Source organism: Doryrhamphus excisus, chromosome 8 (genome assembly GCF_030265055.1).
Source record: "Doryrhamphus excisus isolate RoL2022-K1 chromosome 8, RoL_Dexc_1.0, whole genome shotgun sequence".
Classification (NCBI taxonomy): Eukaryota; Metazoa; Chordata; class Actinopteri; order Syngnathiformes; family Syngnathidae; genus Doryrhamphus; species Doryrhamphus excisus.
The window spans coordinates 21005757-21032500 of NC_080473.1; the positions used below are offsets into that span (position 1 = coordinate 21005757).

The 26744-nt window shown below is 39.1% G+C and overlaps 2 protein-coding genes across 8 annotated transcripts in view; both read right to left on the reverse strand.

The window, feature by feature from the left end:
- Positions 1 to 1228: 1228 nt before the first annotated feature.
- Positions 1229 to 17493, reverse strand: LOC131135069 (protein sel-1 homolog 3). 2 transcript variants are annotated; one of them, XM_058080883.1, is made up of 24 exons: positions 17030 to 17493; positions 15338 to 15428; positions 14805 to 15276; positions 13770 to 13896; positions 13580 to 13701; positions 12035 to 12150; positions 11900 to 11961; positions 11701 to 11833; positions 10646 to 10781; positions 10461 to 10577; positions 8386 to 8591; positions 8148 to 8327; positions 6509 to 6628; positions 6283 to 6423; positions 5123 to 5185; positions 4332 to 4505; positions 4140 to 4267; positions 3967 to 4050; positions 3810 to 3900; positions 3642 to 3729; positions 1948 to 2057; positions 1730 to 1857; positions 1546 to 1648; positions 1229 to 1465 (listed from the first exon to the last, which is right to left on the reverse strand). In XM_058080883.1, the coding sequence occupies exons 1-24, from the start codon at positions 17041 to 17043 to the stop codon at positions 1376 to 1378; spliced, it is 3096 nt and encodes a 1031-aa protein (XP_057936866.1). In that variant the 5' UTR covers positions 17044 to 17493; the 3' UTR covers positions 1229 to 1375. The 2 variants fall into 2 exon arrangements, with proteins under 2 accessions (XP_057936866.1, XP_057936867.1); XM_058080884.1 differs by lacking the exons at positions 1229 to 1465; positions 1546 to 1648; positions 1730 to 1857; positions 3642 to 3729 and having other exon boundaries at positions 1959 to 2057.
- Positions 17494 to 18842: 1349 nt separating this feature from the next.
- stim1a (stromal interaction molecule 1a) overlaps positions 18843 to 26744 on the reverse strand; it is a 32822-nt gene continuing 24920 nt past the window's right edge. For 2 of the 6 annotated variants that reach the window (XM_058079705.1, XM_058079709.1), the window contains exons 10-14: positions 26606 to 26706; positions 24575 to 24807; positions 23968 to 24048; positions 23490 to 23613; positions 18843 to 21232 (exon numbers count right to left, since the gene is read on the reverse strand). In XM_058079705.1, coding sequence (XP_057935688.1) covers positions 20737 to 21232; positions 23490 to 23613; positions 23968 to 24048; positions 24575 to 24807; positions 26606 to 26706 — 1035 coding nt within the window. In that variant the 3' untranslated portion in view covers positions 18843 to 20736. The remainder of the gene's footprint in view (positions 21233 to 23489; positions 23614 to 23967; positions 24049 to 24574; positions 24808 to 26605; positions 26707 to 26744) is intronic. The other 4 variants (XM_058079707.1, XM_058079711.1, XM_058079706.1 and 1 more) reach the window with 3 other exon arrangements.

Consider the following 26744-nt stretch of genomic DNA (forward strand, 5'->3'; position numbering starts at 1 on the left):
TTTTCAACCTTTTTTGAGCCACGGCACATTTTTTTTTTTTACATTGGAAAACATCACTAAGTCTATAGGACAGGGGTCTCAAACACGCTGGCCAAATGTGGCACGCAGGACACTAGTTTAGGCCCCCGCCTTGATATGAAAGTTTAATGTTAAAGTTTGATATGGATGCTGTATGGTATCATGTACCCAGAAAAAATTATTACGTTTGATTAATGTTCATGTTAAAGGTTAAATAACTGTTAATAGTTATCCTCCCTATCCGTGTGGAAGTGGTAAGTTTTTGGCTATTTAAGTTGAAAGGAAATAACTTGAAGGCTACCGTTTAGGTAGGACAGATTTTACCACCAAAATTACAAATACTGTAAATCAGGGGTCTCAAACACGCGGCCCGCGGGCCAAATGTGGCCCACAGGACACTAGTTTGAGGCCCCCGCCTTGATATGAAAATTTAATGTTTAATATTAAGTTTGATTAATGTTCGTGTTAAAGTTTAAATAACTGTTAATAGTTATCCTCCCTATCCGTGTGGAAGTGGTAAGTTTTTGGTGATTTAAGTTGAAAGGAAATAACTTGAAGGCTACCCTTAAGGTCGCTAGCTCTCTAGTTTTCGAGTTAGCATGTGTCTCAAGACCCTGCAGTTGCGCAATATGTTGTAAATAAAAAGAGTATAAATGTGACTATAGTCGTGTTTTGTCATGTCTACAGGGCTCTAATAATGCTTTGTTCATTTTAATCTGAAAAAAATTATTTGTCTACCCACCAACTATATGTGCTTTCTTAAGTTTTTATTATTATTATTATATTTATTTATTACTGATTGATTGATTTTCTTTATTCTTGATTTGTTTATTTATTTTTCATCTTATTTTGTGTAGAAAAATAAAAATGAAGATATTTGAGAACAGTGGAATGTTTTATCAGAGCTTTTCTTGTAGAAAATTGGAACCAAAGTGAAGTTTTTTTAATTTTTTTAAATTTTTTATTTAATAAATGCTTTTTTTTTTTTTTTGGAAAACCTGATGCGACCCAGTCTCACCCAGACCCTAGCTCCAGTGGCTACTGCAGGGTCTTGAGACACATGCTAACTCGCAAACTAGAGAGCTAGCGACCTAAACGGTAGCCTTCAAGTTATTTCCTTTAAACTTAAATAGCCAAGAATTTACCACTTCCACACAGATAGGGAGGATAACTAGTAAACCCAAGTAAATTGATTTTGAGACCCCTGCTGTACAGTCATGTCTCATGGCATTTATTAAAAAAAATCAATGATATCAATCAATACATTACTTTCACACTCAAACTACTGTACCAATCAATTAGTTCCACACAATGCAAGATTCATCGACTTCATCGATACTGGTAGAATTTTGGAGTACTAGTCGACAGACAAAACATGTCTTCTGACGAAGCGCAGGACCATTAGGATAATAACGGGAGCGCCGACTGCAACGATGGTGGTGCCGTACTGTGACATGGAATATGAAATTATATATAACCAGTGCACATTTTCACAAAAAAAAAAAAGCATTTCCATGCTGCACAAACCTTAATAAAAGTGCTAAATTCCTTTCGGAAGTCTTGTAGATACACTTTAAAAAGAGCCAGGCTGCAAGGCAGGTAGGAGTCAGAATTTTCAGAGTCTCTACACCTTTTCGCAAGAGAAAAAAAAATTAAGGAGGAAAACAATAAAATATCATTCTGTTGTAACGGATATGATTGCAAAACAAACCTTTGGTACAAAACACTTGGAAGTGTATCGCCGTCTGCCAAATACAACTCCAAAAGGCCCAGTTCAGACAACAGAGGCAATGGTAGTCTGTAACCATCTTCAACAAGGAGCCCAAGGTTGTACCACCCCTTATGTGAACAGGTACACACCAATAATTGTAATAATTATGATACATTTACAGTATTATTTTTTTTAAACCAGAAATGATGATGACTGACCTGCGGCTCGTTCCGTAGTGCTGCCAGTTTGTACATTTCTGCTGCGTACCGGAGTCTTTTCTGCCCGTCGACTTGCCCCTCGTACCACATGTCACCCATGCGGATCAACGCTGAAAAAATACGTAAAAAAGCCACAATGTGTAAATTGTCTGTAGCTGACTGATGCATGAAAAAAAATAATAATAATCATGTCTTTGGATGATGGCAGCTCTACTGACTGTTTGAACAAGAACCTCCAAAATTCTGCTCCCATCAAAACCCTGCTGCTCGAAACCTGACTAGAACTACTACACAAGACTACAAGACATACGTGGTTTCTGACGATAGTCTAAATCAGGGGTCTCAAACACGCGGCCCGTGGGCCAAATGTGGCCCGCAGGACACTAGTTTGAGGCCCCCGCCTTGATATGAAAGTTTAATGTTTGATATGGATGCTGTATGGTATCATGTACCCAGAAAAAATGATTACGTTTGATTCATGTTCATGTTAAAGGTTAAATGACTGTTAATAGTTATCCTCCCTATCCGTGTGGAAGTGGTACGTTTTTGGCAATTGAAGTTGAAAGGAAATAACTTGAAGGCTACCGTTTAGGTCGCTAGCTCTCTAGTTTGCGAGTCAGCATGTGTCTCAAGACCCTGCAGTAGCCACTGGAGCTAGGGTCTGGGTGAGACTGGGCCGCATCGGGTTTTCAAAAAAAAAAAAAATGCATTCATTAAAAACAAAAAAATTAAAAAAAACTTTGCTTTGGTTCCAATTTTCTACAATAAAAGCTCTGATAAAACATTCCACTGTTCTCAAATATCTTAATTTTTCTGCACAAAATAAGATGAAAAATAAATAAACAAATCAAGAATAAAGAAAAGCAATCAATCAGTAATAAATAAATATAATAATAATAATAAAACAACAAATAATAAAAAGTTAAGAAAGCACATATAGTTGGTGGGTAGACAAATGATTTTTTTCATATTAAAATGAACAAAGCATTATTAGAGCCCTGTAGACATGACAAAACACGACTATAGTCACATTTATACTCTTTTTATTTACAACATATTGCGCAACTGCAGGGTCTTGAGACACATGCTAACTCGCAAACTAGAGAGCTAGCGACCTAAACGGTAGCCTTCAAGTTATTTCCTTTCAACTTAAAAGCCAAAAACTTACCACTTCCACATGGATAGGGAGGATAACTATTAACAGTTATTTAACCTTTAACATGAACATGAATCAAACGTAATCATTTTTTCTGGGTACATGATACCATACAGCATCCATATCAAACTTTAACATTAAACTTTCATATCAATGCGTGCCACATTTGGCCCGCGGGCCGCATTTGTGTTTGAGACCCCTGCTCTACAGGATCTCTGCCGAGTTCAAAAGACTGTTTCTGGAATACTGACTACACTATGAGAAGAAAATATTTGTTTGCTGCCATCACTTTGAACCAAGCTGCCACATAAACCCAAAGAATATCTAAGAAGACCTTCCAAAATGCTGCTGCTCGAGTATTACTAGAACTAGGAGAAAAGGTCTTGTTTTTGCTGTTATTAAACTGGTGTTGAGTACCAACTAAGTAGCCATGTGACATATCAAGCAGATACCAAGGTCACTACAGACCCATGACACGGTCCCCAAAGCTGCGGTTCGAGTACCGATAAACGCAATCACTGAGTACTCTTGAGTGTACCGTATGGATCATGCTTCTGATTCTGTATGGTTAGGTTGTAATATCTTCGCGTGCACTGCGATGCAAACACGGGATCCAGAAAATCGCCCTACGAACAAACGCAGCATGAATACAAACGATAAAAAAACCACAAACCGGTAACATGACTCCATCTTGGATCGGACTCACCTTGATTTGATCACAAAGATAAGCCACGTTAAACTGAGCTGCTGCGTAGCCCAGCTCTGCGGCCATCGTGTAATACACCAACGAACCAAACCTGGACACCAAATATCAGCAGAAGCGTTGGAGGTGGCGTTCAAGTACATTATTAACACTTACGTACATGTCACTCTTCAGGAAGCAGTCCAGGGCCCGCCTCAAAAGGCGACCCAGGTACCCGTTGTGCTCTGCTGCCCATTTTGCCCATCTGTAGTCGAATAAAAAAAAAAATCAGAATTCCATAAGAAAGCAAAATAATTCTCATTATGCTAAATGCGGAATAATTAAGGAGCCAACAAGACTGCATCCGACGGACGCCGAGTCACACGTCCGTGGATCCCCGTGGACCAGATGTTGGCGACCTCAACTGCACCCCTGATGTGTCCTCGCTCTGCTGCCTTAAGGTAGTACTTATAGGCCGTGTACTGCGGGAAGTACACGCTAATTAAAAAAAATACGCAAAATACATTTTAGTGAAAAGTGCCCCACCTGGTCGGGGTCCCGTCTTGGATAAAGACCGACTGAGTACACGACACCGAGATTCAGGGCTGCATCCGGGCTCCCGAGGTGGTCCGCTTTCTCCCAGAGCTGCACCGCCTTGTTGTAGTCACGCTCGGATTGTTCGTAGTACCACGCCAGGGCGCTGATTGCAGGTACGAAACCCTAAGGTTTGGAAAGACAGACCATACATCCATTTTCTCCGCTTATCCGGGTCCGGGTCGCGGGGGCAGGAGTCTTAGTCGGGAAGCCCAGACCTCCTCCAGCTCCACCGGGAGGACACTAAGGCGTTCCCAGGCCAGCTGTGAGACATAGTCCCTCCAGCGTGTCCTAGGTCTGGTCTGCACCGGGGCCTTTTCCCGACTGGGAATCTGGCATCCGGGAAGCATCCGGACTAGATACCCGACTCGACTCCTTTCGATGTGAAGGAGAAGCGGCTCCTCACCCCTATCTCTTACGGTGAGTCCAGCTACCCTACGGAGGAAACTCATTCCAGCCGCCTGGAATTCTTTCAGTCATGAGCTTTGGGTCATGACCGAAAGAATTCCAGGTGAGTTTGGGAATATAGATCCAACGGTAAATTGACAGCTTTTCACCACAACGGATCGGTACGGAGACCGCATTACTGCCGAGGCTGCACCGATCCGCCGGAGGGACAGACATGGATCATAAAAGCCGCAGTGTCGGCATATGAAAGTCCAGTTTGACCTTGGAACAGACTATTTCTGTAATTTCCAATGAGAAAACTGGTTTTGAATTTTTTTTTTCCGATAATACCATACCTTGTCCATGGCTTTTTTCAAAAACATGATGGCTTTCGGAATGTCCTTTTGGAGCCCGTGTCCCTACGGAGAAACACAATCAGTTAAGACAAACGCGATGCTGGTCACTAGTGTTTTTCAACCTTTTTTGAGCCACGGCACGTTTTTTTTTACATCTGAAAACATCACTAATTCTATAGGACAGGGGTCTCAAACACGTGGCCCGCGGGCCAAATGTGGTACGCAGGACGCTAGTTTAGGCCCCCGCCTTGATATGAAAGTTTAATGTTAAAGTTTGATATGGATGCTGTATGGTATCATGTACCCAGAAAAAATGATTACGTTTGATTCATGTTCATGTTAAAGGTTAAATAACTGTTAATAGTTATCCTCCCTATCCGTGTGGAAGTGGTAAGTTTTTGGCTATTTAAGTTTAAAGGAAATGACTTGGAGGATAACGTTTAGGTGGCTAGCTCTCTAGTTTGCGAGTTAGCATGTGTCTCAAGACCCTGCAGTTGCGCAATATGTTGTAAATAAAAAGAGTATAAATGTGACTATAGTCGTGTTTTGTCATGTCTACAGGGCTCTAATAATGCTTTGTTCATTTTAATATGAAAAAAATCATTTGTCTACCCACCGACTATATGTGCTTTCTTAACTTTTTATTATTTGCCATTTTGTTATTATTATTATATTTATTTATTTATTACTGATTGATTTATTTTCTTTATTCTTGATTTGTTTATTTATTTTTCATCTTATTTTGTGCAGAAAAATAAAAAGTAAGATATTTGAGAACAGTGGAATGTTTTATCAGAGCTTTTATTGTAGAAAATCGGAACCAAAGCACTGAAAAAGTTTGTATATTTTTCTGTTTTTAATAAATGCGTTTTTTTTTTTTTTTTTTTGGAAAACCTGATGCGGCCCAGTCTCATCCAGACCCTAGCTCCAGTGGGCCCCAAGTAAATTGAGTTTGAGACTCCTGGCTTAGATTATACTATGGTTCTGATTTCATTATTTGAGATACAAGCATAAGAAGTTTGTTTCATCTTTTATTTCAATGATGTCATTTACTTATATTTTGCTGGTTACCACTCTGTCACAGTGACTAGTTGATTAATGAATGTTAATTATAAAAAGTGATATTGGATAATTTCTCACACTTCAGGGATGAATCTGACCTGCAGGAGCGCGATGCCAAAATCATACATGGATACTGGGTCCTCCAACAGCACCGCCCCCCTCTCATAGTGCCGCAGGGCCGCCTGGATGTTCGGAGAAACTCCCTGCTGACCCCAGAACAGCATGCGGGCAATAGCTTGCTAGGAAAAAATACATTAGTACAAATACATGTGTACATGTACGCGGTACATGATTGATTTTACTCCTTCCCATGAGATGAGTTACCTCTGCGTCAGGTGCACCTCTACCGGCCTGATGTTTCAGCCACTGGAAGATGTGATGGTCTTCATTGGTTTGAAGATTTAGGACTTCCTCGTTGTGCAAGTAAATGTCCTCCACATACACCTGGAAAGAAACAAGGACGAAAGAGGAGTTTATGACCTGAACCTGCAACAACTCAAAATTTAAAGTGAGGAAAATATGGTTCAAACTTGAACGACTTAAACCAAAAAAAACAAGGCACGTGACCTTGTATGTCTGTATACGTTCTACAGTACAGGTTTCCAAAGTGCGACCTGGGGGCCATTTTCAGCCTGCAGTTGTTGTTTTTTTTAACTTCAGCACGTTCTAAAAATGGTAATGGTTTAATTTCATTTGAACATGCATCAGATTCCAATTGAGTGCATCCCATAATCAGTTCCCAGTTCCACATGTCCAAAAGGAGTAGGAAGAAGCAAAGCTTATTAAATCCTACCCCTCCATCTGGTACTTTTACAATCAGGAACTGTTACATTTGTTCACTTCCTGCTTTCCTCATATAATTTAAGTTTTTTTTGTTTTTTTTATTTATTTAATTAATTTGTATTTAATTAATTTAAAAAATAATATATTTTTTTAATTTTTTTAATTAAAAAAAACTAAAATTAAAATTAAATTTTTGTCCCGTACCAAAGTAGGAGGTGATATGAGCATCCAATGCCATAATGGGTACCATAGTAAGTGTCAATATAGTGATATATATAGCACATCATGACTGGTCCTACCCCTCCATCTGGTACTTTTACAATCAATAACTGTTGCATTTGTTCACTTCTTGCTTTCCTAATATAGGTTAAGGGGTTTTATTTTATTTTATTTTATTTTATTTTATTTTATTTTATTTTATTTTATTTTATTTTATTTTATTTTATTTTATTTTATTTTATTTTATTTTATTTTACTTTATTACAATCATTAACTGTTACATTTGTTCACTTCCTGCTTTCGTAATTTTCAAATTTTTTGTCAACTTTCCTAATATAGTTTTAATTCATTCATTCATTCATTTTCTACCGCTTTTTCCTCACGAGGGTCGCGGGGGTGCTGGAGCCTATCCCAGCTGTCTTGGGGCGAGAGGCGGGGTACACCCTGGACTGGTCACCAGCCAAATTTAAAATGTAATTTATTTTTATTTTATTAATTTTATGTAATTGATTTTTATTATTATTGTTTTTTTTATTTAAAAAAATGTTTTATTTTTTATTTTTTGTCATGTACCGAAGTAGGAGGTACATCAACTGCTTGTATTGTTTCTTGAATTGGTTCATTGTTGTGCATTGTTTGACTTCCTTACTCAATCCATTCCATAGTTTGATTCCACATACTGAAATGCTATGCTAACGCTAATAATTATCGGTCCGATATAAGCATAACAATGCAATATCGGTTGATGTCAGTATTTTTCCCGATCATGAAAACCGATAAAAAAATAATTGCTGTATATTACCCAGCACATTACACATATCGGTATCGTTATCGGGTGATATCGGTATCAGAAATCGAGCGCTGGACAATATCGGCAAAAAAGCGAATGCATTTTGTCAACTATGACGCAAAGCTGAGCTAAATGCAAATACAAACTCATAAAATGTTATTTGTGTAGCACCTGCTCCGGCGATGGATTCTGACGGTCTACTGTGGTCTGTTTGGCGATGTTTGCATAGTACGCGTAGGCCACATCTGGGTCAGCGTGGACCCCGTGGAGGCCCTGGTGGTGCAGGTGGCCCAGTCGCAGGAGAGCTAATCGATCATCTTTCTGGGCAGCCAGTAGAGCCAGCAGCCATGCCTGCACGAAAGTGGAAATTGTATTTACAAAAAAAAAAAAAAAGAACGAAAACACGCACCTTGCTGGGATCTTTGTCGACCCCCAGGCCTGAGCTGTAGATGATGGAGGACATGTGCAGAGCTCGAGTGTCACCTAAGCATCCGGCTTCCATCAACAGCGGTAATATCTCGCCGAGCACTTTCACGTCGTTGCCGATGTCGAGTTTGTGAATCGCGAGCGAGTACAGCGCTCTGCCCACGGCTTGAACGCTGAGCCTTCTTCCTCCTGAAAGTGTTATTCGGTCAGTTTAATAAGAAACCTCCACATTCAAACACCCCTGATGTCATATATTCAGATTCCCACTGATACAGTGGTATGAAAGAGTATCTGAACTTTTGGAATTTCTCACATTTCTGCATAAAAACACCATCAAATGTGATGAAACAGATGAAAAAACAGTGTCTGCTTTAACTAAAACCGCCCAAACATTTGTAGGTTTTCACATTTTAATGAGGATAGCATGCAAACATGCTATGCACGGTGTTTTCCACTTCATCGTATCACAGTATAGAAGTAAAATAATCCCTTGTTTATCGCGACTAACTGGTTCCACACTAAACCGTGAGAAGTGAACTTCAGCAAAGTAGGATTCCTTATTTATAAATGGAAGGTTTTATAGTTAGAGCATAGAAAACCTGTTTATGACCTTCCAAATACAGATTTATGAGCCCTCTAGACATTAAATAACACCCCTTAGTCAGGCTCATCAAAATGTCTCATCTACTTGTGATACTCTGCCTCATCTCTCAAGCAAACCCAGCCATCATCATCACCATTTACAGCAGTTTCTTGGTTTTATACATTTGTGTTATTTTAGGAGAAACATGAGATGTATACAGTGGTATGGAAAAGTATCTGAACCTTTTGGAATTTCTCACATTTCTGCATAAAATCACCATCAAATGTGATCTGATCTTTGTCAAAATCACACAGATGAAAAAAAACAGTGTCTTCTTTAACTAAAACCGCACAAACATTAATAGGTTTTCATATTGTAATGAGGATAGCATGCAAACATGCTATGCATGGTGTTTTCTACTTCATCGTATCACACTATAGAAGTAAAATAGGTTAAAAAAAAAAGGTTCAGATACTTTTTCATACCACTGTATACATCTCATGTTTCTCCTAAAATAACACAAATGTATAAAACCAAGAAAATGCTGTAAATGGTGATGATGATGGCTGGGTTTGCTTGAGAGATGTATCACAGAGTATCACAAGTGGATGAGACATTTTGATGAGCCTGACTAAGGGGTGTTATTTAATGTCTAGAGGGCTCATAAATCTGTATTTGGAAGGTCATAAACAGGTTTTCTATGCTCTAACTATGAAACCTTCCATTTATAAATAAGGAATCCTACTTTGCAGAAGTTCACTTCTCACGATTTAGTGTGGAACCAGTTAGTCGTGATAAACAAGGGATTATTTTACTTCTATACTGTGATACGATGAACTGGAAAACACCATGCATAGCATGTTTACATGCTATCCTCATTAAAATATGAAAACCTATAAATGTTTGGGCGGTTTTAGTTAAAGCAGACACTGTACTGCTTGGTTACCGGTACATAATTCACCCCGGAACGATCGATAGGGGAGTGGTTGCCACCCGGAGGGGTGGGCGCAAGGGACAGGGGTTTTCCCGCTTTTTCTTGTTGTGGTTTGCGAGACAGCGTTCAAGTCTCACGTAGCAAAGAGTGAAAGTTAATGTTTGTGAAGAGAATAAAGTTTTCTCCCAAATTCGACACTCAGACTCCAGTACTTCTGCGTTTCAACACTATTTTTGTTTTTGTTTGTGTGATTTTGACAAAGATCAGATCCCATTTTATGGTGATTTTATGCAGAAATGTGAGAAATTCCAAAATGTTCAGATACTTTTTCATACCACTGTATACATCTCATGTTTCTCCTAAAATAACACAAATGTATAAAACCAAGAAACTGCTCTAAATGGTGATGATGATGGCTGGGTTTGCTTGAGAGATGAGGCAGAGTATGACAAGTGGATCAGACATTTTGATGAGCCAAATTCCAAAATTCAAAAAAAAAAGTTCAGATACTTTTTCATACCACTGATGGTTTGCATCATACCGTGTTTGAGAGCCAAATATTTGGCAACTTTGGCACCATATCGAGGACTCGGTTCCTCCCACAGCTCACACTTCTTTAACAAGTCTTCACGTGTCTCATTATGGAAAACGTCCGCGCCTGAGACAAAAATGGTGGTTTTATACACGGTTGTAGCATCACCGAGTGGCACAATAGAATTCTTCTACCTGATTTGTTGCCTTGTTGGGCCAGAAGAGAGTAAAAACTGATACTTTGCTGGATACTAAGAGTCGTATCTTGGCAGTCTTGCAGCCACCCGGGTAGGTTGACATCCTTAATGACTTGTGGAATAGCAACATCTGACTGAGGATGAGAAGAATGACGAAATAAAATCCAAAACCGGTTACAAATGAACAGTGTAGTGCAGGGGTGCTCATTAAGTCGATCGCGAGCTACCGGTCGATCGCGGAGGTGGTACTGGTCGATCGCTGGTCGATCGCGGCGTGACATTAAAAAAATATCATCCCAGCATCAATGCCGTCACTTGATTGATATACAGGGCAGCCATTCAGATGACAACTGAATGTTGCCCTTCGGGCGACCAATCAAATCAAACAACGTCTCTAAGTGCAGCAGAACTTACGATGTCAGCCTATCATCCATCCCCGTTACTTGATTGACATACAGGACAACCAATCATATGACAACTGAATTTTGACCTTTAGGTCACCGCTCATGCGTAAACAACGATGCAAAGTGCTAAGCTAGTCGGCGAATTGCGAGATTTTAAAGCCCTCGCTAAAGTTTATGGTCACTAAAATGAGTGAAGGAGCTGGACCAAGTAAAAAGGCAAAAACTGGACCAAGTAAAAAGGCAAAAAACATATCACTTCCATACGGATATGGAATATTATACGGATATTATGATACGGATATTATCCATGACTGATAAACATTTGGAAGTGTGCTTGAGGCTGGCTATCAGCAGCTACTGTCCGGACTATGCATCCCTGGCTGGTTCAATTCAGTGCAAGTCATCAAAGTAAACTCAGGTAATTACAAAAAATGTTAATAGTTAATTATGTGTGTTTTGCAATATTGGCTCATTTGGTTATGTAAGGTACATCAACATACATTGTACGTACAAATAATCCTCAATACATTTGAAAATAAATAGATGTTTTGCATTTTTGTAGTGGGTAGATCATTTTGACTCGGTCATTTTAAAAGTAGCTCGCATGCTGAAAAAGTGTGAGCACCCCTGGTGTAGTGTATTACCATACCAGGCTTTGAGGGGACGCTCTGTTTCGGTAGTAGACCAAGGGTCCAAAGTAACCTTCAACGCCTTTTATGTACCTCCCGCCCCCGATCACAAAGTAGCCGTCAGTGTCGATCATCGTGACGTCATGGCTCAACCTACGCAAGAGGAAAAACATCAACAGAAGCTCAGCTTATGATACGTATCCGCTGCACGAGTGCCACCTGTTTTCCGTGGACTCCACTTGTGTGGGCTCCGTACCCAAGCACACCATGGCGACGGTCACCTGACGACACCATCACATGACTTTTACTTTTTTATCTTGACGTTGTTTTTGCGCTGTGTGGAACTCCGCTTACTATTCTGCCTTGCAACGTCAAACCGAGCTGACACCACTTCCTCAACGGCACTTTAAAGAGCGACAAGATGGCGGTGGATTCATTCGGACCTCCGTGGACTTGGACATGCAGCTGGCCTGAGCACAAAGTCGACAAACAATGAATGAACATTTTAAAAACGACTCATTGAATGACGCCATTGAAAATGACTCAATGGCGCTCCGGAGGCTGCACGAGTGCTGCCGACATTGGGGTGTAGCTGTGGTTCATTGAGGGGAATCATGAATTCCAACATGCGATACTGTGAAGCAGACCGCAATCACCTTGTGGTGACCTTGAAAGTTGACCACATGACAACATGATAAGGGGTCCAAACACACATGATGGGATGTCATGCCCAAGAGGATTAAGGCCATGGTAATAATAATAATAATAATAATAATAATAATAATAATAATAATAATAATAATAATAATAATAATAATAATAATAATAATAATAATAATAACAATAACAATAACAATAACAATAACAATAATAATAATAATAATAATAATAATAATGATAATAACAAAATAATAATAAAAAAATTAAAAAAAATAAAATAAAAATAAAAATAAAAACACATTTTATTTGTATAGCACTTTTCAGAGTACTCAAAAACGATAATAATAATAATAATAATAATAATAAAAATAATAAAAAAAATAAAAATAATAAAAATCATAAAAATAATAAAAATAATAAAAATAATAAAAATAATAAAAAATAAAATAAAAACACATTTTATTTGTACAGCACTTTTCAGAGTACTCAAAAACGCTAATAATAATAAAAATAATAAAAAAAAATAAAAATAATAAAAATAATAAAAATAATAAAAATAATAAAAATAATAAAAATAATAAAAATAATAAAAATAAAAACACATTTTATTTGTATAGCGCTTTTCAGATTACTCAAAAACGCTTTACAGTAGAGAAAAATAAATAAAAATCGAGTCGAGTAAAAACAGAGTAAAAGATGCATTAAAGTACAATATCTAAATGGGGCACAGCAGTCAGGTATAAAAAGTTAAACACTAAAAACATTTAGGTGGGTTTTTAGTTGTTTTTTGAAGGTGGGAAGGTCGGGGCAAGCACAGAGTTCCAGCGATGGAGGTTGGGAGCTTGGTCTTACAGGGGAGGTGCCAGGAGGTTGGAGTCTGAGGAGGATTGTGTGGATGGAGCAGGTCTGTGAGATATGGGGGGGTCAGATTGTGGAGGGCTTTTTAGGTTAAGAGAAGGACTTTGAAATGGATACGTTGGAGGACGGGAAGCCAGTGGTAAGGGAAGTGTTTATACTTCCTGTTAGCCACAATGATGCTAACACTAAACATGTGTTTGTGAGGTGTACTCACTTGTGTAAACAGTAATGGTTGCCCTATACAAAATGTATACACCTGGCAACTGCTTGCAATAGTATATTGCAATTAATGCTCCACTAATGAACCGCAGCTCCCCAAAGCCGGCAGCACTCGTGCGCCCCCCGACAATTGTTGATTACTGTTGATTAATGTTGGCCAACCTGATTTCGTGAGCAACAGCGTCGGCGTGGCGTAGTCGTTGCGAGAGTCGATGTGGTAAAACAGCCCGCATGTGCTGCCCCGGCAGCTTCTGGTCACGAACACCCACATGGAGAACGTGCACCTGTTTTTTTGGACACGTGCTGAGATGATGGCGAGATGTGACGCTCATTTGTGGTGTTTCTTGCTTACCACGGGAAAGAGAAGGCGCCAACTCGCAGATGCTCCAGAGTGTTGCTGCCGTATGGGCGGAGAGTCTTCGTGATGCCGAACATCTCCCCGGTGGAGGCAAATATGGAGGACAGGAAATGGACTGTTTCTGAATATGACAAAGACACGGACATCTCACCAATTATTTATAGGATTAGAATAACATAGTCGTTCTTTTAATATGTGATTGCTCACAAATGGCATTTGGCATATTGGCATACTGTCTAACATTTGCAGCATTTCTTGAAATGCTGGCTTTTCAACTGTATTAAAGAGCATCATTTCTTTTGTCATGACAAACAGCTAAAATAACAATAATAAAGCAATTAGCTAAAATCAGTTACTGATTGTAATAAAATAAAATAAAATAAAATAAAATAAAATAAAATAAAATAAAATAAAATAAAATAAAATAAAATAAAATAAAATAAAATAAAATAAAATAAAATAAAATAAAATAAAATAAAATAAAATAAAATAAAATAAGGGGGGTGATGGAGCCTATCCCAGCTATCTTTTGGGCGAGAGGCGGGGTACACCCTGGACTGGTGGCCAGCCAATCCCAGGGCACATATAGACAAACAACCATTCACACTCACATTCATACCTATGGACAATTTGGAGTGGCTAATTAACCTAGCATGTTTTTGGAATGTGGGAGGAAACCGGAGTACCCGGAGAAAACCCACGCATGTATGGGGAGAACATGGAAACTCCACACAGAGATGGCCGAGGGTGGAATTGAACCCTGGTCTCCTAGCTGTGAGGTCTGCGTGCTAACCACTCGACCACCGTGCCACCCCATTATTAAAGTTATAATAAAAAATGTTTGATTGTAACTATTAGCCTGCATGGTGGATTAGTGGTTCACATGTTGTGCACACATTCAGGACACCTGGAATATCTGGGTTTGAATCCCTGTGTGGAGTTTGGCATAGAAAATGGATGGATGGATTAATTATTAATATTATAACATAATTAAAAACAATAAAAAAACAGTATTGGAAAGCCGCCTACCTTCCTCCAGTGGGCACTGTTCCTTGGTAACGTCCCGTCTGAATCCCAACATGAGCCCACCCCAAGCAAAGCAGACCTGATGCGGTTTCACAGGTCGACGGTAGGGCGGCCGAGTCTGCAGCGGCGCCACATCCTGCGCCGAGACCGTCCACGCGTCGGCTTTCTGGTACCTCACCGACGCTCGAAGGATGCAGCTCAACACCCACTGAGAAGCCGGGACTATTCCGTCCGGTTGATAAACCAACCAATCCGGGAGATTCACCCGCAGGGTCCTTGTCTTGGATTTTCCAGGTATGCACCTCCATTGCCGTAGCAGGGAGGTGGAGATGTTTCCCACGTCAAAGGTCACCACACAATCCAGTCTCACCAAGGCAGGTGCGTCACAAGAGTAGAGAACTTGAAGCGCAGCATGACCCGTAAGAAGGTCCTCGGGAGGGTTCAGGAGTCTCACCGAATCTAACGCCAAAACGACCTGAAAATAACAAAGGAGGACAGGTTCTTCCGGGTACTCACAGATTGCCGAGTAGTCGTACCTGCACGCTGAGCCAAAACCTGCAGATGTATTTGTACTGCAAATCCATACTCCATGCGGCCTTCTTCGAGCATTTCAAAAAACATCCAAATCTGTAGAACAGACACAAAACGCAAGACGTTAGACCCGGAGCAGATCCTGCTCCACCTCCACCCACGGTGCCAAAGTCAATATTGAATAGCAAGCACATACTAGCAGGTCCACCCAGTGACTGATGGCTGCAGTCAGGGGTGCAGCTTTAGGAATTAGCTGTCATGTTGACAGCATTCTGTACTGACATTATAATTGACATTGACATTATAATAGTACAAATACAAAATACTATATAGTACAAATCAATGAGCATTTTTTAAATGCTAATAAAACATTAGGAATCATTCATTGGATGTACCCATAAATAGCAATGAAGTAAAAAAAAGGCTGTTTTTTTCACAAATAATCATATGAAAATATAAAAAAAATAATTACCTGTAAATAAAATACATGAATAAAAATAAAATAAATCATGTATACATACGTAAAATACCAGAAATAATAACATTACTTATTTAATACCATAGGATAAATATTAATTCATCAAGATATGTACATTAATTTATAAAAAATAATACACATTTTAGTTGTGACGTATGAAAATATAAAAAAATAATTACCTGTAAATAAAAAACATGAATAAAAACAAAATAAATCATGTATGCATACGTAAAATACCAGAAATAATATTACTTAATACCATAGGATAAATATTAATTCATCAAGACATGTAGATTAATTTATATAAATTTTACACATTTTAGTTGTGACATATGAAAATATAAAAAAAGAATTACCTGTAAATAAAAAACATGAATAAAAACAAAATAAATCATGTATACATACGTAAAATACCAGAAATAATATTACTTATTTAATACCACAGGATAAATAATAATTCATCAAGACATGTACATTAATTTATGTACATTTTACACATTTTAGTTGTGACATATGAAAATATAAAAAAAGAATTACCTGTAAATAAAAAACATGAATAAAAACAAAATAAATCATGTATACATACGTAAAATACCAGAAATAATATTACTTATTTAATACCATAGGATAAATATTAATTCATCACGACATGTAGATTAATTTACATAAATTTTACACATTTTAGTTGTGATGTATGAAAATATAAAAAAATGAATTACCTGTAAATAAAAAACATGAATAAAAACAAAATAAATCATGTATGCATACATAAAATACCAGAAATAATATTACTTATTTAATACCAGAGGATAAATATAAATTAATCAAGACATGTAGATTAATTTATAAAAATTTTACACATTTTAGTTGTGACTTTCTAATTATTCCAACTTGCAACCCAGTATTTTAAATAAATGGATACCCCAGTAGCCAGGATTATGCTACAAAATTCAGGGTTCTAGAAGAGTGAGCTGTGAGTACAGCGTTTTTCTCGCTCTTCTCGTTCTAGTCGATACTTGTGCAGCAGCATGCCGGCAGCATTGCAGAGTTCTTATAATAACAAGAATAATCCTGCTTTGTCACTTTAACAATAAACTAGTTTTTCTGCATTGCATTGAGATTAATAAACGATAGTGTGCTAAGAGAATAGTACAACCAGTGTGGTTTATAAATGTTAAATATTAATGTAAAATAGATATAAAAATACTGCACACTATACCTCACAGAAGTCATGTGTTAACACGTCTTGTCCGACAGGGGGCGTGCTACTACAAGCTTTACCCTTAGCTTTTTCAGATTTCACCAGCCACTTAATGGCAAGTGAAATCTGAAATAAAATTTCAGGAAATGCGCCGAATGTTTATCTCATTGGGACAAATCAGCTCCAGTTAATTCCAGTTTTCTTCTCTATAATGGAGGACGAAGCGGAACTAAACTAAAGCAGGAAAGGAGAGGACCTCCTATCATGTACAGGAAGTCATTCTAACAGAACAAGCACTTATATGCTAACGACAGAACTACGAACTCCAGTTATGCTGTTCTATATACTACTGCTGTTTTACACAGTATATATTATATATCATATATTACATGTATATTTTACAGTAGTCGCGTTACACAGTGGAGGAAAAAAACGTTGATTTTTTCGAATAGTAAATACTAGCAAAACAGGAAAAGCAGTGACAGCAGCCATAACCGGAAATTGCGTAGCACGCTTACCTCATGACGTCACGACGTCAGTAGTAGATGGTGTCAAAACGACAATAAGCTATTGTTATTAGTATGAAATTCGGTCTTTGCTCTTGCTTTTAAATCAATTCGATAATTTTCTTTTAGTATGATTATGACATGATATTTTGACTTTTATTACAATATAATCGGATTTTTCCTGATTTAAGACTGACTTTTAAAAAAAACGTTTATAATATTTAAACCGACATTGATATTTAGATTTTTTTTTTCCTCAAAATATTTTTTTTTCTTAAAATTTGGACTTTACTCTTGTAAAATTGATTTTTCCATAATTTACAGGGTTGTATTTATTTTCTTGTTAAATTATTTTTTCTACAATGTTGTGTCAATAAAAAAAAAGCATGCTGCGCGCCCCAGTGGTCCACCCACTGTAGACACCCCTGCACAAGCCCAATCTAATATAATATTCCAAAATATTTTGAGAACAATTTTAAGAACAATAAATACAATTAGTAGTGTTTAAACCATAAAAGCAAATAGAATATTAATTTCAATTAATTGTGTTGAGTCGTACGATTTTTTTTTTCCTCAAAATAATTTTTTTCTTAAAATTTGGACTTTACTCTTGTAAAATAGATTTTTCCATAATTTACAGGGTTGTATTTATTTTCTTGTTAAATTATTTTTCTACAATGTCGTATCAATAAAAAAAAAATAAAATATAATAAAATATTTTGAGAACAATTTTAAGAACAATAAATACAATTAGTAGTGTTTAAACCATAAAAGCAAATAGAATATTAATTTCAATTAATTGTGTTGAGTCGTACGATTTTTTTTTTCCTCAAAATAATTTTTTTTCTTAAAATTTGGACTTTACTCTTGTAAAATAGATTCTTCCATAATTTACAGGGTTGTATTTATTTTCTTGCTAAATTATTTTTCTACAATGTCATATCAATAAAAAAATATATATAATAAAATATTTTGAGAACAATTTTAAGAACAATAAATACAATTAGTAGTGTTTAAACCATAAAAGCAAATAGAATATTAATTTCAATTAATGGTGTTGAGTCGTACGATTTTTTTTTCCTCAAAATATTTTTTTTTCTTAAAATTTGGACTTTACTCTTGTAAAATAGATTCTTCCATAATTTACAGGGTTGTATTTATTTTCTTGTTAAATTATTTTTCTACAATGTCGTATCAATAAAAAAAAATAAAATATAATAAAATATTTTGAGAACAATTTTAAGAACAATAAATACAATTAGTAGTGTTTAAACCATAAAAGCAAATAGAATATTAATTTCAATTAATTGTGTTGAGTCGTATGATACGTTCATTTAAAATACTTTATTGCTTTCATGCAAGAGTGCCATAAAAGACATGACAGAAGATGCAAAAGTTATCTCTTTTTCTCCCCCACCCCCTGTACAAATATACGGTTTGGATTCATAAATAGAAGCTGAAAAAAAAGGTTTAAGGTCAATGCTGGAGCGGTTCCCATTGGGTGGTGTAGTTACAGCACTTTGCATGCATCAACAGCACAGTGCAAACAACATGGTTTCCTTTATAGCTCGTCGTGCAAAAACACATACAAACGACTCCTTTTTCAGTAGTAAAAGTAGCTGCTTTTAAAAGCTTCTACATTTGGGAGAAGCAAACTTTATTTTTGTTTTTTTTTTTGGTTTGGTTCTTAATACCTACAACTACAAATGCATAGTCAATGTGAGGCTCTGCGACCAATGTAAACATACTAGACAAAAAGACTTTGCCGGATTTTGGCACTTTGATAGGATAAATCGGTCTTCCTCTAATCTTTCACTACAAGTGGCTCGGTATCAAACTGCTGAGTTATGCTTTAGCCCTTTTCCAGCACCCGTTAATACATACTTTTAAGATATTGTACCACAATAGGATCCTAGTCATCCGGGAAGAGGATAGTCGTCACAAAAAAAAAAACAAAAAAAAAAACAAGACACCAGATTCAAATAAATAGGTGTTGAATTCACAAAGTACAGTAAACCTCGGATATATCGGAAATTCGCTCACAACGGACAGATAAAAAAGAAGCGATTTTTCTGTAATGCATTTCCAATAAAAATTCATTGCATATATCGGATTTTTTTTATAACGGATTTTTATCAACAACCAATTGTTGCAAACTTTTGAAGCAATGATGTCTTGCTGTCCATTATTACTATTTTTTTTTTGCAAAGTAAAAATTAATTAATAACAATAATGATATTATTGGTCACCCACATTCATCTTTTTTTATAGCTCTGCCCTCAGTGGACAATGTTTGGACACCCTTGATGTTGTATTATTATATTATACAGTAAACCTCGGATATATCGGACTCGGATATATCGGAAATTCGCTCACAACGGACAGATAAAAATAAAAAAGAACCGATTTTTCTGTAATGCATTTCCAATAAAAATTCATTGCATATATCGGATTTTTTTTATAACGGATTTCGCCTATTTCGGACAAAATCTCCAGTCCCGTTCCAATGCATTTCCATTAAATTTCCCTCGGATGGCCGCATCGTGGCGCTCCGATTCGCCGAATCGTGACAGGCCGCTATACGACGTCATTTGCAGCGTTGCCTGCGCGTCCATGTACATTGGAAACATAGTCAAGGAAGTGCCTTTTTATAACGGATAAAATCCGATATATGCGTAAAACGGACATTTTCCGGATTTCGCTTATATCGGACAAAACCAGTGGGAACAATTGAATCCGATATATCCGAGGTTTACTGTATTCCCTCCCGCTCACAACAACAAAAACAGAACAAGAAGTTTCATGGCTACCGTGTAACATCGCTGGCTCTTTTAGTGACAAAAAACCGCAAACAACTAAAAAGGAGCCCTTTGCTCTCCCGGACAAACACTGACAAGTGTCAGAATAGGGATCGTTTTGCAGTTCAGTCGTCGGAAAAGAAAGAAAGCTGATCAGATGTCGGCGTTCCGTTCAAACAAAAAGCCAAGACATGCAAAGCGATAAACGAGAAAGGAGTTTTTTCCCTTAGAGACTGGCACGATTTACTGCAGAATAAATACATTCTTTACATTGCATTGTACAAACGCCCCCCCCCATATAAGCAGAGAGGAAGGTTGCTCCCACAGTCCGGAAGGTTTTAAACCTCACAAATATTGAAAGGAAATTAAAATTAAAGACCCCAAAGAAGAAGAAAAAAAAAAAGGTCCCGCATTGTAGCCCTTATTTCTTCTGCTTCTTGAAGATCTTGAAGGTGTGTTTCTTGCGGCTGGCTGTGGAATCCGTGTCCTCCCCCGTGGAGGCGCTGTCCTCTTCCATTGGACTCTTCTTGGAGGACAGCTGCGGGATACGGCTGTTGCCCTTTGACCCCGCTTGACCGACTCCTCCAGTCGGCGACGGGGTTTCCGGTTCGGTGGAATTGGGGCTGAGGGAACGGGACGACTCGGCGGGGCTGTTGAGCTCGCCGAAGCCAGGCGAAACCTCCGTGCCGTACGCCCTCCTCATGAGGATGGGGCTGTCCGGGAGGTGCTCGCCGCCCTCGTGGACGCGGTTGCCGCCGTTTGGGGTGTACGCGTGAAGCGAGGTGGTTTCGTGGAGCGGCAGGCCGTGGAGGAGCGAGGAGGGCTTGATCAGGTGGGCCTTGGAACTGAAGGCAGACAGGCGGTCGCCCATTTGGGAGAGGGAAAGTGATGAGTCCGAATCCGAACGGTTTAGGTCCCTGTGAGGGGAAAACCCATGTCAGAAACCAACGAAATAACCTGAATGTTTGCAAACCACCGTTAGCTACACGCTGGGGTGGGGTAGCGTCCGCACACTCAAACGCTATATTAGTTAGTTTGGCAGGAAAGGAAAACCAGGAAGACTCACAGGGGGGAAAACAGACCAGGAAGTTTGTAGTCACCAATTTTGCAAGGCTGTGTTCGCACTTTCAAATACTTTAATTCACCTTGTGACTTTATGAATTACTGTGAAATTTTATTTTTTTGTGAAACAGATGAAAAAACAGTGTCTGCTTTAACTAAAACCGCCCAAACATTTGTAGGGTTTCATATTTTAATAGCAAGGATAGCATGCAAACAATGACAGAAGGGGGTAGAAATAAGTAACTGAACCATCACATTTAATATGTTGTGCCCCCCCGAACCTCCTTTGGCAACAAAAACTTCAACCAGACTCTTAAGACGCCGAACCCTGAAGCTGCAGATCAGTCTGTCACACCGATCAGGACTAATCTTGGCCCCGTTCTTCTTTATAAAACTGCTGTAGTTCGGTCAGATTCCTTGGATGTCTGGCATGAATCGCTGTCTTTGAGGTCCTGAGGCAGCATCTCAATGGGGTTCGAGTCTGAACTTTGACTTGGCCACTCCAGAACGTGTATTTTGTTCTTCTGAAACCATTCTGAAGTTGATTTACTTCTGCGTTTTGGATCATTGTCTTGTTGCAGCATCCATCTTCTTTTTAGCTTCAACTGTCTCAGGTTTTTTTCCTGCAAAACATCCTGATGAACTTTGGAACGGCCACTCCTTTGGGAGAGAATTAAGAGTTCCAAACTCTCTACATTGGTAGACAACTTCTCTGACTGTCGATTGATGAACATCCAGACTTTTAGAGATGGTTTTGTATCCTTTCCCGGCTTCATACAAATCAACAATTCTTGATCGGAGGTCTTCAGACAGCTCTTTTGAGCCAACCATGGTGCACATCAGACAATGCTTCTCACCAAGACAACTGAGCACACACCTGACTTCAATTGTTCGGTAAAAAATTGGTTTCAATTGCTCTTTAAGTCTCCTTAGGCAGAGTTCGCATGCTATCCTCATTAAAATATGAAAACCTACAAATGTTTGGGCGGTTTCAGTTAAAGCAGACACTGTAGTGCTTGGTTACCGGTACATAATTCACCCCGGAACGATCGATAGGGGAGTGGTTGCCACCCGGAGGGGTGGGTGCGAGGGACAGGGGTTTTCACGCTTCTTCCTGTTGTGGTTTGCGAGACGGCGTTCGAGTCTCACGTAGCAAAGAGTGAAAGTTAATGTTTGTGAAGAGAATAAAGTTTTCTCCCAAATTCGACACTCAGACTCCAGTTCTTCGGCGCTTCAACACTACTTTTGTTTTTGTTTGTATTTTACTTCTATACTGTGATACGATGAACTGGAAAACACCATGCATAGCATGTTTGCATGCAATCCTCATTAAAATATGAAAACCTATAAATGTTTGGGCGGTTTTAATTAAAGCAAACACTGTACTGCTTGGTTACCGGTAGACAGACAATGTTTTTTTCATCTGTGTGATTTTAACAAAGATCAGATCACATATGATGGTGATTTTATGCAGAAATGTGAGAAATTCCAAAAGGTTCACTCATTAAAATATGAAAACCTATAAATGTTTGGGCGGTTTTAATTATAGCAGACACTGTTTTTTCATCTGTGTGATTTTGGCAAAGATCAGATCACATTTGACGGTGATTTTATGCAGAAATGTGAGAAATTCCAAAAGCTTCAGATACTTTTTCATACCACTGTAAATAATAATAATAAAGTATAATTGTCCATATCGATATTTACACTTACATAACAGTTATTACTCAAACTACATCAGCAAGCTCCGAGTACGAACACAGCCAAAAAGTTGCACGCGTCAAAGTGAGTGACAGCCGGTGGTTAACGCGCATGCAACACGAGCTCAGAGGCGGCGGATACCCGAAACTGTCGCTACGCATGGAGCGCGCTTTGGAGACATCGGAGAAGGTGAAATCAGGAATGGGGTCCATGGGCTGGAAAGAAGGGTGATAAATGTGGGAGGAATGAGAGGCGACGGCGCCCCCCGCCGAGCAGGACGAGAGCGGGCCCTGCAGACCGGCGCTACAAATGATGGAGGGGTGAGACACAGCGGAGGACAAAGGGGGCGGAGACAGACTCTCCAGGTGCCCGAAAGACTGGCTGCGGGATTCCCGGAAAGTGGAGCGACACCTTGGTGGGTGCGAGCTTCCCTCCCCGTGCTGGCCCTCTGGCAAGGGACCCTCTACCAACCTCTGTGAGCTCATAGCCAGGTGGGGGTCAATGTGGCGTTGGCGCAGGGACATCATACTGGGAGCTGTGGGCACAAAGGCGACAATGTTATCGGAGATCACACATGCTGGTCCAGGGTCAGCGGAAAGACACTCCAAAAGATGCTGGGACTGATTCAGTTCTTTTAAAAATGGACTTCACAATAAAAGCCAATTGCGCAATCCCATCACTTGTTGTATCTTTGCTGATTTCAAGAGGAAAACACAAAAGGGAGCTAGGAATCATATGCTAGCATTTTTTTAAATTTTTGTGAATTAAGTGCCGATGAGAAGCAAGGAAGTGCGTTCAAGATTAAAAGTGTTTTTTTGTTTTTTTTTAAGTAATAAAACGAGGTGTGAGTGGATTGACAGGGGAAAAACGCATCAATAAAATGGCCAACCGAGATAGTTCCACACAGGCTGACAGTCCGAGCCCACGGACCACAGGTCGCTGGCTCGGCGTTCCGACAGCCGGGTGCCGTCTGCGGTCACGGCGACGAGATGCGGCGGTGTAGGTGTGACAGAGTGAGGGAGGAAGAAAGTGGAGTGAGATAGTGATGAAGTGTCAATAATGTTAATTAAAAGACTTACTATTTCAGCCATCTTATCTTCTGTGTGATGGTTAAACGCCCCCCCCCAAACCCAAAAAAAGATGTCCGTATTTACTACATTGTTGCAGCAAGTCCGCTAAAAAAAAACTCCAGAACAAAACATTCTTTAAGAAATCTATATTTTGGTTTTGGACACATAAAAAAAATCTTACGTCATTATAATGGATCGGTGTCCAAGTGTTTCCAGATGAGCTACAAACCAAAAGCAGCATTCAAAAGGACTGATGACAAAGTAATTGAATGTACATGATTGACAGATACCAAATGAAGCCTAGCAAAGTCCAAAACCCTCATGAGGTCTGATGTTTGGGTTTCCCCAGCAGGCTCTTGGGGTGTTTAAGCGTCCGTTTGCTATTTCCCGTAGCAGACGGCCCCAAGGATTCGTACGAACTCTTACATGGCAGAGTCGCGGGCATGATGTCCTCGTCTAAGTCGTCCATGTCGTCGGTCACGATGAAGTGCTGCGGCGTGGCGGCTCGACCCCCAACGAAACTGGGGTCCAGGTTGAGAGCCGACGCCAGCGACGGTAGGCCCGGGTTGCTGACGACCGCGAGACCAGTGAGGATCTCGATCTGCTGCCAGCGGTGGAGCCTCTCTCGAAGGGCGGCCGTGACTTCGCCCAGCGCTTGTCTGAAGGAACACCCAACCCCCCCCTCCATGAGTACCATGTTTTTGGTTTGTACAACCCATAATCTTACCGGAAGATGTTTCTACTATTTTGGAAGTCCTGTTTAACCTCTCCACTTTTTACATTTTAATGCATAAAATTAATCACATAACATTTGTTTATTGCATCAAGACTTTTTGACTTAAATTTAAAAAAAAATAAAACCCCCAAAAAATATTTTTACTACATTTTAAAATGGTCTGGTTGAAATTATGACCACTGTATTGTACGGTTATAATAATATGACGATAAAGCAGGGGTCTCAAACATGCGGCCCGCGGGCCAAATGCGGCCCGCCAGACGCTACTTTGAGGCCCCCACCTTGATACCAAAGTTTAATGTTGAAATGACAGCTTTTACTGTTTACATTACTGTTTTAAACACAAGTGAGTACACCTCACAATCACATGTTTAGTGTTAGCATCATTGTGGCTAACAGGAAGTATAAACACCGCCCTTACCACTGGTTCCGTTCCACAGTCTCTCAAGCTGGCGGCAATCACCCCCACACTCAAAATTCCAATAACCTTTCCAATTTCCGTCCCATATCCAACCTCCCTTTTCAGTCCAAAATCCTTGATTTTCAAAATCCTAAAATCACCAATGATCTTCGTCTCTCCTCCGACTCCGCCCATCTTACCATCCTCATCTTACCATCCTCATCCAGCCCTGTTTAACCCTCCTCTTTTTACATTTTAATGCATAAAATTAATCACATAACATTTGTTTATTGCATCAAGGCTTTTTGACTTAAATAAAAAAAAAAAAAAACCCCAAAAAATATTTTTACTACATTTTAAAATGGTCTGGTTAAAATTATGACCACTGTATTGTACGGTTATAATAATATGACGATAAAGCAGGGGTCTCAAACATGCGGCCCGCGGGCCAAATGCGGCCCGCCAGACGCTACTTTGAGGCCCCCCACCTTGATACCAAAGTTTAATGTTGAAATGACAGCTTTTACTGTTTACATTACTGTTTAAACACAAGTGAGTACACCTCACAATCACATGTTTAGTGTTAGCATCATTGCTAACAAGAATTATAAACTCCGCCCTTACCACTGGTTCCGTTCCACAGTCTCTCAAGCTGGCGGCAATCACCCCCACACTCAAAATTCCAATAACCTTTCCAATTTCCGTCCCATATCCAACCGCCTTTTCTGTCCAAAATCCTTGATTTTCAAAATCCTAAAATCACCAATCATCTTCGTCTCTCCTCCGACTCCGCCCATCTTACCATCCTCATCTTACCATCCTCATCCAGCCCTGTTTAACCCTCCTCTTTTTACATTTTAATGCATAAAAATAATCACATAACATTTGTTTATTGCATCAAGGCTTTTTGACTTAAATAAAAAACAAAATAAAACCCCCCAAAAATATTTTTACTACATTTTAAAATGGTCTGGTTAAAATTATGACCACTGTATTGTACAGTTATAATAATATGACTATAAAGCAGGGGTCTCAAACATGCGGCCCGCGGGCCAAATGCGGCCCGCCAGACGCTACTTTGAGGCCCCCACCTTGATACCAAAGTTTAATGTTGAAATGACAGCTTTTACTGTTTACATTACTGTTTTAAACACAAGTGAGTACACCTCACAATCACATGTTTAGTGTTAGCATCATTGTGGCTAACAGGAAGTATAAACACCGCCCTTACCACTGGTTCCGTTCCACAGTCTCTCAAGCTGGCGGCAATCACCCCCACACTCAAAATTCCAATAACCTTTCCAATTTCGGCGTGACTTACTTTGCTGCCAGAATTTTGTGGTCCACATCATCCAGGGAGGAGCTGTGCGCCACATGGAACGTCCCAAACAGGGTGTTCCTCTTTTTCTTGATCTTCTCAGCCTGTGGAAGAGAAAAAAAAAGGGTTACGGCATCATAAT